The sequence below is a fragment of the Lineus longissimus genome, chromosome 3 (assembly GCF_910592395.1).
Source record: "Lineus longissimus chromosome 3, tnLinLong1.2, whole genome shotgun sequence".
NCBI classification, from domain to species: domain Eukaryota; kingdom Metazoa; phylum Nemertea; class Pilidiophora; order Heteronemertea; family Lineidae; genus Lineus; species Lineus longissimus.
This window is the reverse complement of record NC_088310.1, coordinates 27,426,865-27,438,605: the sequence shown is the minus strand read 5'-3', so window position 1 is coordinate 27,438,605 and position 11,741 is coordinate 27,426,865. Positions and strand designations below refer to the sequence as shown.

Here is an 11,741-nt window from a genome sequence, read left to right as displayed (position 1 = left end):
CTCGTTAGGGAGTTTTCCCCAAATGTACGCGATGATGACGTGCCCCATTAACAGGACGTAACATCTACTTTAAAATGCGTTTCAAAAGTGAATGCACGAGGACAACCCATTTGTGTCGTATATCACTGGAAACGCCCGATTCCCATTATTCTGCAGGGTGTTAAATCGGGCATTTTATTTCTTTAAAAGCGTCGCCGCATTTGCTCCTAGCTCTGTTCAATATTGCCAATTGGGCCGGACAATCACGAAAACCCCCAAATATTATACATTTCTTCCCGAATAATTCGTACAGTGACCATTCTCCCATGAAAGACAGTTGGTAACGCTACACAAAAATCCCCAAAATAACGAGGGTCAACCATTGAACTTTTGAGATATGTTGAATTTTGCACAAATCAGCGAAAAACGCACCAACTGGCACTGGACGGCATTTCAACACGGGGCCGACGCACATCCCAAGTTCAGTGTACACACGTCGGCAACAACAGTAAATGCGTAGTTTCTTGTTAACTGCCTATTGAGTCAGGAGTAGCGCTCTAGGTTTCAGAAACTCCAAAAAAACATGTATTTGCCAAAACAACTGCTGAATCAACACTGAGGACCGCGAAATCAATGGTTTTAGGAACTGGGGGCGAAAAGTTCATGGAGCGAAACGACTGGCTACCGATAGTACAATACTCGGATGAAGATTTTCGGATGCGATAAACTTCAATTTTTAGCTCTCACGTAAATTTTATCAGCAAATAGTACCTGAAATATGGTCGGTATATTTTATTAGTACAAACTTAGCAATAAACAGCTATTTAAAGTACATAACAAGTCGTAAAAGACGTTTTAATAGACGTACATTTAGAGACTAAATATCAAATATGGCTGCGCCCACTGAGTCTGGAAAACTTTCGAAAAGTGATAGAAAAGTGCGAAAAAAACAGTCGAGATCAATACACACCCTTAGAAAACACGAAGGAATAGAAACGGTTAATGTTGCAACAAATGTATGTCAAGTTTCTTAGCAGTGCACCCTGGGCGAATGGAGATATTTACCTTTTGATATGGTCAGGTCTTCTTTGTGTACTATTTACATTACACACGTAGTGACGTACAGTCGAGTCAGTGAGTCGAGCCAGATCCATACATCAGGGACTAAAATAGCTACATCCTATCCTCAATAACACATTGTCACATCCATCCACTCAGGATCAGATTTTGTCACATGGTGGGGCCAAATGAGGCATTTTCACATTCAGTTCGAGACACTCGGACAGTCTCTCAATTATAATTATTTTTATAAGACATTGTCACATCCGTCCTGCTCTTGCTCAGGACATTGTCACATGGTAGAACTAAATAAGACATTTGCACATCTAGTTTGAGACAGTCATCCGGTCCTCAATGAGATGTTGTCACATCCATCCCGCTGTCGCTTGGATATTGTGACATGCTGGGGCTAAAATGAGACATTTTCACTTCAAGGAGGAGACAGTCCTCCTGTCCCAGATGAAACATTTTTCATTTTTATTAATCTTCGGTCTCAATTGCATATGGTCACATCCAGGTTGAACCAACATACTTGTCACCCTCATTCAATTTCATCATTTTCTTTCCAGAACTTGTTTGTTGCTAATGCTGGATTAGGAAATGGTATAACCAGGATTGAAGTCATCAACATATTCAGACCATTTGGAATCTTGGATAATGTTGTGATGATAGCTGATAAGCCATATGCATTTGTCTGTTATAACGAGACAGAATCGGCTGAAAGAGCACATGAAGTAATAAATGGAAGACCCCTTAAATGTCCAGACGAAGTTTCAAGCACTGGATTGAAATTCTATACTGCATATGTTGAGAATAGTATGATCTTTATCTATTTCACATTTTGTTCTTTCTGCAAAGCAGTGAATGCGCTTAGATCAGTTGTATAGGCATACAGAAGACACAGAAGACACCACATATATTGAGTGTCCCGACTCCTGTTGCTGAAAATGATTTGGAATTAAAAAACCCACTGGTGGCTTAAATCTGTATTGATATTTTGGAGATCTCCAAGCTGGGAGGTGAACTCTATTTTCTCACATGATTACTATACCCTTGATTTGATATGGATTCCCATATTTCAGTACCGGTACCTGGCGTGAAACCTGTTACTCGCTGCAATCTTCCACCCGGTCTCGTCCTGATACCAGACTTCATCACCCATGAATATGAGAAACGACTCGTAGAATGTGTGAAATGGGATGAATCTGATCCTGAAAGAGAAGTAGGAGAGCGTGACCAGCGAAGTTTGAAACATCGACGAGTCAAACATTATGGCTATGAATTCATCTACGGCATCAATAATGTTGACCAAGAGAAGCCCCTTCCTGAAGGAATACCATGTGACTGTAATGAGGTTTTGGATAAGATTCTCCAGTTAGGCTGTGTCAGGAAGAGGCCAGACCAGTTGACTGTTAATCAGTATGAACCTGGCCAAGGTAAGATCATCATTTCATGTGCGTTAAATTGGTCTGTTCTCAGACCTGGACCAGTTTACGTGTCTGAATCCTCTTTCACGTTGTGTTTTATTAAGAACTATCGAGCAGGAATGGAAGATGCCAAATGGGTGATTATCTTGTTGCATGCTTTGCAAAGATTCCAAGTCTGGCTACAAGATGTCAATTGATGCGTTATATTCAACAACTTGATTGATCCTGTTTATCATGATCTTCATGATGTTCTCTACTTGCAGGAATCCCACCACATATTGACACCCATTCAGCATTCGACAATGCAATCATTTCTCTCAGCACTGGAGCCCAGGTTGTGATGGATTTCCGCCATCCGGATGGCACCCACCTCCCTGTTGTCCTTCCTCCAAGAAGTCTTCTTGTGATGACGGGAGAATCCCGCTATGTCTGGACTCACGGCATCACCCCCAGGAAGTCAGATGTCGTGGAAACAGAGAATCTGGGGAATGGGTTGACGTTATCTCATCGAGGGATCAGGACATCGTTCACCTTCAGGATCCTGAGGAGGAGACCATGTGACTGTGGTAAGCTTGGATACATGTTAGCTGGCAGTCTGAATGTGTGCAGTGCAAGCTTTCCAAAGTTTTGAGAAATCAGAGCTTTTACAGTGTATACTATCCATCAATGCAATAACAGTATGCAACAGAAATGCACATGTACATGTACATCACAAATTTTATCCTATTGTGAGGGCTATCTGTATGTAGTTAGTATGTTCGGTTGTCAGAAGCCTCCACATGGAAGTGTGGACCGGTACATTATATGCAGTTAGCTTTGCTCTGGGAATTCGAAATGTTGGTGTACTGTAGCTTCATAGATGGGGGAGACTGCCTGCAGATTCAAATGACAATTTGTTTGAATCGTTATAACTGGAGGTGAGAATGAACTTTCTCACTTTTGCCAAAATTGGTTTTACGAGTTTTATATCTTGCGTTTTCAAGATTACCCGAGGCAATGTGACAGTCAAACCAACACAACTGAAGAAGAAAGAAACGTCCTTCCAAAATCCTCCTCTGAGGCAGCAGCCCTAGAAAGCAGACATGTTCATGAGGTGTATGAAGAGATCGCCAGTCATTTTAGTGACACACGACACAGCCCGTGGCCCAAGGTGGCACAGTTCTTAAAGGAGCTACCGAAAGGTTCCATGGTGGTAGACGTTGGCTGCGGAAATGGAAAATATCTTGGAGTCAATTCAGATCTGTTTATAGTGAGTGGTTTCTCTTCTAACTGCCAATTTTCAAAACATTCCTGACTTGCTGACATAGATATCGGCTGGTAATTCCCGCCCCAAAAAAAACGTAACCTTCAACAACGACTGCCATATTGAATGTTATCCTGTCACCATTTCAGATTGGTAATGACCGGAGCGAGAATCTATTGACTGTCTGCCGCGAGAGAGGATTCAATGTGTTCATCTGCGACTGCCTCAGCATCCCATTGCGACCGGGAACATTTGATGCCTGTATCTGCATAGCTGTTATACACCACTTAACAACCAAGGTAAGTCTTGATACCAGATTGATGCACTCACACTCTCATGCGTTTGCATCACCACTATCAAGCTCCACAATGGGCGAGTGATTTAGCGGTCTCAAAACATTGCGGGTCAAGATGAGTTTCAGGATGTTCCATGTGTGGGTTGAGATGTTAAAATACCAATTCAACAAGATAGACATCTCACCCACACAAGTCCAAAAAGCCTATCTTACAGATAGGACTTCTAAGAGGTGGTTGCAGTCTTTGGACCTTGTGTGTCAAGATGGTAGCTTGGCTTCCGTAGATACTGTACATCATACTTTTCTTTCAGGAAAGAAGACTTGCTGCTGTCAGGCAGATCATCGACATCCTCCAAGTTGGTGGGAGGGCCTTGATATATGTCTGGGCTCTCGAACAAGAACTCCATAAAGTCAAGTCGAATTATCTTAAGAAGTCAAAGATGAGAAAGAGTCACGACGTTGGAACATCTGCTTCGGGGATAGATTGCTCCATGAAGGGCTGGGATGGATTTACACAGGGAAGGGATGGAAAGACGCCTGCTTGTATTTCTCCTGTTGGAGATTGTGATATGAACATGAGAGAGTTGTCTTTGACAGACAATGAGGACAAATCGAGGAGTGCTAACTCTTGTACCACAGGAGCTTCTGCTTCAGAGAGTGGCATTTTAGAAAGTGATAGCTCGACTGCTTCAGGTTTTTGTCAAACATTGAAGAATGATGACATCAGTGGTAGAATAAGTGTCATGGAGAAGAGAGCTTGTGATAATACTGTGGACAATGGAGGATGTACCTTCTTCTCTGAAAAATATGTTGAAAATGTCACAATTTCAGAATCTTGTGTGAAACCTATAGAAACTGCTGTTTCAGACTCAAGTGAAATTTCTTCATGCCTTCCAGTTCATGTAAACAGGACACAGTTCAAACATCAGGATATGCTGGTGCCCTGGCATAAGAAACCAAAAGCTGCTGCAGAAAGGGATCAGACTGAGAAGGTCTACCATAGATTCTATCATGTCTTCAGGGAGGGAGAGCTAGAGGAGTTGTGTAGAGAGGTGCCGGGGGTGAGGATTATACATGGTTATTATGATAAAGGCAACTGGTGTGTGATTGTTGAGAAAACGAGCTGATGGTTAGTCCAATTGGTTTGCCTTTGGTGCTGGTTGATATGCTCATTGAAGGCCTCTTTACTTCCTACTCATTGTTGCTCATGTTCACCTATGCTGTGAGTGAATCCTCTGATTCAATAAAGGCAGTGAGGAAATTCTCTGTGTTGTTCCTTCCTTCTAGTGTTTTTCTGTAATGCCTCCATGAAGATGTCGACTGCATGGGCGTGTCTCCTCCATGAGAATATTACTCCATAAGTGTGTCTACTCCACGAGAATGAGATGAGACAATCACAGACAGGCCAAATCAGTATTGACTGCTCTGCCAAGTTGTCTACATGGTGAGAGAGATGAGGCAGTCATAGCCAGGCCGAATCAGTTCTGGCTGCTCCACCGTGTTGACGACATGTTGAATGAGATGAGACAGTCACAGCCAGGCCAAATTAGTCCTGGCTGCTCCATCGTGTTGACAACATGATGAGTGAGATGAGACAGTCACAGCCATGCCAAATCAGTATTGGCTGCTCTACCAAGTTGTCAACATGGTGAGAGAGATGGGACAGTCACAGCCAGGCCGAATCAGTTCTGGCTGCTCCACCGTGTTGACAACATGATGAGAGAGATGAGACAGTCACAACCAGGCCACATCAGTCTCCGCCGCACTGCCTAGTTATTAATATGGTGAGGAGATGAGACAGTCACAGCCAGGCCGAATCAGTCCTGGCTGCCCCACTGTGTTGACAACATGATGAGAGAGATGAAACGGTCATAGCCAGCCCACATCAGTCTTTGCTGCTCTGCCAAGTTGTCTACATGCCGAGAGATATGAGGCAGTCAAAGCCAGGCTGAATCAGTTCTGGCTGCTCCACCATGGTCACTATAATTATGGTGAGAGAGATGAGACAGTCACAGCCAGGCCAAATCAGTCTTGGCTGCTCTGCCAAGTTGTCCACATGGTGAGCGAGATGAGGCAGTTACAGCCAGGCCGAATCAGTTTTGGCTGCTCCACCGTGTTGACATGTTGAGTGAGATGAGACAGTCGCAGCCAGGCCAAATCAGTATTGGCTGCTCCATCGTGTTGACAACATGTTGAGTGAGATAAGACAGCGACAGCCATGCCAAATCAGTATTGGCTGCTCTGCCAAGTTGTCAACATGGTGAGAGAGATGAGGCAGTCACAGCCAGGCCGAATCAGTCCTGGCTGCTCCACCGTGTTGACAACATGATGAGAGAGATGAGGAAGTCACAACCAGGCCGAATCAGTCCTGGCTGCTCCACCGTGCTGACAACATGATGAGAGAGGTGAGGCAGTCACAGCCAGGCCGAATCAGTCCTGGCTGCTCCACCGTGTTGACAACATGATGAGAGAGAAGAGGAAGTCACAACCAGGCCGAATCAGTCCTGGCTGCTCCACCGTGTTGACAACATGATGAGAGTGATGAGACAGTCACAGCCAGGCCGCATCAATCTTCGCCGCACTGCCTAGTTGTTAATATGGCGAGAGAGATGAGACAATCACAGCCAGGCCAAATCAGTCTCGGCTGCTCTGCCAAGTTGTCTACATGGTGAGAGAGATGAGAGACAGTCACAGCCAGGCCAAATCAGTCTTGGCTGCTCTGCCAAGTTGTCTATATGGTGAGAGGGATGAGACAGTCACAGCCAGGCGGCATCAGTCTTCGCCGCACTGCCTAGTTGTTAATATGGTGAGAGAGATGAGACAGTCACAGCCAGGCCAAATTAGTCTTGGCTGCTCTGCCAAGTTGTCAACATGGTGAGAGAGATGAGGAAGTCACAGCCAGGCCGAATCAGTCCTGGCTGCTCCACCGTGTTGACAACATGATGAGAGAGATGAGATAGTCACAGCCACAGTACTTCGATCGTTTCTCCTCCGCACGTGCTAGGACGTGTCTGTCGGAGCTGACAGCTATCTCGATGATTAGGACCTCCTTTTCCTTCTCATAGAAGACGAGCATGTCGGGGTGCCGGTGTTTTATAGCCGGGCCCGTGGGGACTAGCGAGTCCCAGAGCAATCTCAGCTTCTTTCCAGAGTACGAGTGGTCATTGGAACCGGCTTCTCAAGACCACATACCGATGGTATCCATATGTGTCTCCTTGACTGATGTAAACAGTACCGGTACCATTATATAGAGGATGTAGGGGCATGCAATGGCTGTATGGAGGATAGGTCATGCCCCAGACATCAACAATCGGTGATCCTCAATATTGGTCACCATGGCATGCATGCATGCATATCTTAGAATAAATTAACTATGTTGCATATACATGGCTGTATAGCAAAATAGTCAAAATTAGCAAAGATATGCACATGTCACTGTGCTACGAGTATTTGGTCAGCAGGCGTTCGTCTATTACGCGATCACGACTACTTCAAATACGTTGAGCAGAGAAACGAAAGTTTGATACCTAACTAATTTCTGAAAGATCAATATTTTGGTTTTGCTTATGTGCCTTCACTAATATGTTCTTTCGTTTTCATCTAAAAAAATATCAACCTGATAGTGATCTTGATTTTATCGATAGATACCTCTTACACTAATTGATATTCTAATGTAAGAGTTTTTTAAATATATTTGTCATAACAATTTTACATTACCCAAAATATGGGTCATACCAGCAGACCACAGGCCTAGACTACATATAGGCCCCTACTATAAATCAGATACTTGGTCCTGGTCAATTCGACAGTCTACCACTCGGAAGAGATTGTCCCCATGTTTATTAGAAATGCCTTTAGGACCGACTGACTGATGAGACTGTCCATATGATTATTGGAGATGTCTCTTGGACAAATTTCTCTTCGAGTAATTTCTAAATGAGGAGCCAGCAGAATTAGCAGCCAGGACTGATCGGCCTGGCTGTGACCGTCTCATCTCTTTCACCTTGTTGGCAACACGGTGGAGCAGCCAGGACTGATTCGGACTGGCTGTGACTGTCTCATCTCTCCCACCATGCGGCTGTGACCGTCTCATCTCTCTCACCATGTTGGCAACACGGTGGAGCAACAAGGGCTGATTCAGCCTGGCTGTGACTGTCTCATCTCTTCCACCATGCAGCTGTGACCGTCTCATCTCTCTCCCCATGTTGGCAACACGATCGAGCAGCCAGGACTGATTCGGCCTGGCTGTGACTGTCTCATCTCTCTCACCATGTTGGCAATACGGTGGAGCAGCAAGGGCTGATTCAGCCTGGCTTTGACTGTCTCATCTCTCTCACCATGTTGGCAACACGGTGGAGCAGCCAGGACTGATTCGGGCTGGCTGTGACCGTCTCATCTCTCTCACCATGTTGGCAACACGGTGGAGCAGCCAAGACTGATTCGGGCTGGCTGTGACCGTCTCATCTCTCTCACCATGTTGGCAACACGGACTGATCCGGCCTGGCGTGGCCGGCGGGACCTGGTTAGAGTCTGCATTGACCATCAATGCCACTGCATCGAGAGTTTTGGCAAATATCATAATATGATAATGAAACCATCACTGGATGGGAGGTTGAATAGTGTATTTGAGATATCGTCAGAGGGCGTGTGGCGCAATGGGTCAAAGGCCACATTTCACTTTGTGGAATATCGTATAAATGCTTCCTCGCTCATTCAATGGATAGTGGTTTGTCAACATGATCAGATGTAGTGCCCATATTTAGGATTACACTCAAAGTTTGTTCGCTATGGCGAGTGTTTTAGACCGGCCTGTGTTGGTCGTTGAAGGTAGGGAACTTTTGTAATGGTCTTTCTCCCGTCCGGTTACCGGTCAGGTGCACTGTGCTGTACCACACGTGTAGTGAGATCGCGGCGCGCGTGTAACAATGTGGGGCGTTCTAAACCAGTCTCAGCTGGGGTCTACTTGACCGCTCCCAGAATTGTGATTAGGGTCTAGTTATTTCAATATCGGGGCTGTCAAGTGGGGAAAAGCCATAAAGTGAAAAGCTATAGGCCAGCTCCGGTCTATTTTGCTACATTTCGCCCTTTTATATTCATCCATAATCATAATCAATCTTATTCATCTGGTCATTTCCCACAGGTGTGCGAAATCTGATTTATAGGCCACATAATTTGCTACCTTGTTTCCCAATTCCCTTCACCCTCCATGTTCATATATCCCTTGAAGTTTCAAATGTAGGCCTAGGCCCTTGAAATGACAGGGATGGACCCAGGCCTCTGCAGCGACCAACCATGGACCTAATCAGTACTAATAGTGTGGATTGTACATGCCATCTGAATAGAGACATCCGTGTGTCTCTAATGCAACTTGGGGCAGTCTCATCCAGAAGCATGCCATTTATTCCCACTTTCCCTTGGAAGTGTTACTTGGGGTTGCTATACAGCAGTCCAGGTCATATGTCATCCATCCCCACCATCCCTTGTAAGTTAGTGGGCTTAGCTAGTACAGTCCAGGTCATATGTCATCCATCCCCACCACCCCTTGTAAGTTAGAGGGCTTAGCTACTATACAGTCCAGGTCACATGTCATCCATCCCCACCATCCCTTGTAAGTTAGTGGGCTTAGCTACTATACAGTGTAAGTCATATGTCATCCATCCCCACCATCCCTTGTAAGTTAGTGGGCTTAGCTACTATACAGTCCAGGTCACATGTCATCCATCCCCACCATCCCTTGTAAGTTAGTGGGCTTAGCTACTATACAGTCAGGTCACATGTCGTCCATCCCCAACATCCCTTGTAAGTTAGTGGGCTTAGCTAGTACAGTCCAGGTCATATGTCATCCATCCCCACCAGGGCTTTGCTACTATACAGCCCAGGTCACATGTCATCCATCCCCACCATCCCTTGTAAGTAAGTGGGCTTAGCTACTATACAGCCCAGGTCACATGTCGTCCATCCCCACCATCCCTTGTAAGTTACTGGGCTCAGCTAGTACAGTCCAGGTGATATGTCATCCATCCCCACCATCCCTTGTAAGTTAGTGGGCTTAGCTACTATACAGCCCAGGTCACATGTCATCCATCCCCACCATCCCTTGTAAGTTAGTGGGCTTAGCTAGTACAGTCCAGGTCATATGTCATCCATCCCCACCATCCCTTGTAAGTTAGTGGACTTAGCTAGTACAGTCCAGGTCATATGTCATTAATACCCACCATCCCTTGTAAGTTAGTGGGCTTAGCTAGTACACTCCAGGTCATATGTCATCCATCCCCAACATCCCTTGTAAGTTAGTGGGCTTAGCTAGTACAGTCCAGGTCATATGTCATCCATCCCCACCATCCCTTGTAAGTTAGAGGGCTTTGCTACTATACAGTCCAGGTCACATGTCATCCATCCCCACCATCCCTTGTAAGTAAGTGGGCTTAGCTACTATACAGCCCAGGTCACATGTCGTCCATCCCCACCATCCCTTGTAAGTTACTGGGCTTAGCTAGTACAGTCCAGGTCATATGTCATCCATCCCCACCATCCCTTGTGAGTTAGTGGGCTTAGCTACTATACAGTCAGGTCACATGTCATCCATCCCCACCATCCCTTGTAAGTTAGTGGGCTTAGCTACTATACAGCCCAGGTCACATGTCATCCATCCCCACCATCCCTTGTAAGTTAGTGGGCTTAGCTAGTACAGTCCAGGTCATATGTCATCCATCCCCACCATCCCTTGTAAGTTAGTGGGCTTAGCTAGTACAGTCCAGGTCACATGTCATCCATCCCCAACATCCCTTGTAAGTTACTGGGCCTAGCTAGTACAGTCCAGGTCATATGTCATCCATCCCCACCATCCCTTGTAAGTTAGAGGGCTTTGCTACTATACAGTCCAGGTCACATGTCATCCATCCCCACCATCCCTTGTAAGTAAGTGGGCTTAGCTACTATACAGCCCAGGTCACATGTCGTCCATCCCCACCATCCCTTGTAAGTTACTGGGCTTAGCTAGTACAGTCCAGGTCATATGTCATCCATCCCCACCATCCCTTGTGAGTTAGTGGGCTTAGCTACTATACAGTCAGGTCACATGTCATCCATCCCCACCATCCCTTGTAAGTTAGTGGGCTTAGCTACTATACAGCCCAGGTCACATGTCATCCATCCCCACCATCCCTTGTAAGTTAGTGGGCTTAGCTAGTACAGTCTAGGTCATATGTCATCCATCCCCACTATCCCTTGTAAGTTAGTGGGCTTAGCTAGTACAGTCCAGGTCACATGTCATCCATCCCCAACATCCCTTGTAAGTTACTGGGCCTAGCTAGTACAGTCCAGGTCACATGTCATCCATCCCCACCATCCCTTGTAAGTTAGTGGGCTTAGCTAGTGTAACAGTCCATGCCAGGTCATATGTCATCCATCCCACTGTCCCTTGTAAGTTTCTGGGCTTAGCTAGTATAGTCCAGGTCATATGTCATCCATCCCCACCATCCCTTGTAAGTTAGTGGGCGTAGCTAGTGCAACAGTCCATGCCAGGTCATATGTCATCCATCCCACTGTCTCTTGTAAGTTACTGGGCCTAGCTAGTATAGTCCAGGTCATATGTCATCAATACCCACCATTCCTTGTAAGTTAGTGGGCTTAGCTAGTGCAACAGTCCATGCCAGGTCATATGTCATCCATCCCACTGTCTCTTGTAAGTTTCTGGGCCTAGCTAGTACAGTCCAGGTCATATGTCATCCATCCCCAC

The 11,741-nt window shown here is 45.7% G+C and overlaps 2 protein-coding genes across 2 annotated transcripts in view; both read left to right on the top strand.

The window, feature by feature from the left end:
* The first annotated feature begins 853 nt into the window (after window positions 1-853).
* LOC135485259 (alkylated DNA repair protein alkB homolog 8-like) lies at window positions 854-5,257 on the top strand. Its single transcript, XM_064767107.1, has 7 exons — window positions 854-995; window positions 1,608-1,854; window positions 2,121-2,474; window positions 2,729-3,031; window positions 3,449-3,714; window positions 3,858-4,007; window positions 4,315-5,257. Exons 1-7 carry the CDS (start codon window positions 870-872, stop codon window positions 5,128-5,130), a joined length of 2,262 nt encoding a protein of 753 aa, XP_064623177.1. The 5' UTR covers window positions 854-869; the 3' UTR covers window positions 5,131-5,257.
* Window positions 5,258-8,744: 3,487 nt separating this feature from the next.
* LOC135484511 (unconventional myosin heavy chain 6-like) overlaps window positions 8,745-11,741 on the top strand; it is a 156,636-nt gene continuing 153,639 nt past the window's right edge. The window contains exon 1 of the mRNA XM_064766069.1: window positions 8,745-8,830. Within this exon, the coding sequence (XP_064622139.1) occupies window positions 8,791-8,830 (40 nt within the window). The 5' untranslated portion in view covers window positions 8,745-8,790. The remainder of the gene's footprint in view (window positions 8,831-11,741) is intronic.

Coding starts and splice junctions, on each gene's coding strand:
- LOC135485259 (XM_064767107.1), top strand. CDS start 870: ATGGCTGCGCCCACTGAGTCTGGAAAACTTTCGAAAAGTGATAGAAAA. Junction 3,032..3,448: donor GAGGAGACCATGTGACTGTG/GTAAGCTTGGAT, acceptor TGCGTTTTCAAG/ATTACCCGAGGCAATGTGAC. Junction 3,715..3,857: donor TCAATTCAGATCTGTTTATA/GTGAGTGGTTTC, acceptor TCACCATTTCAG/ATTGGTAATGACCGGAGCGA.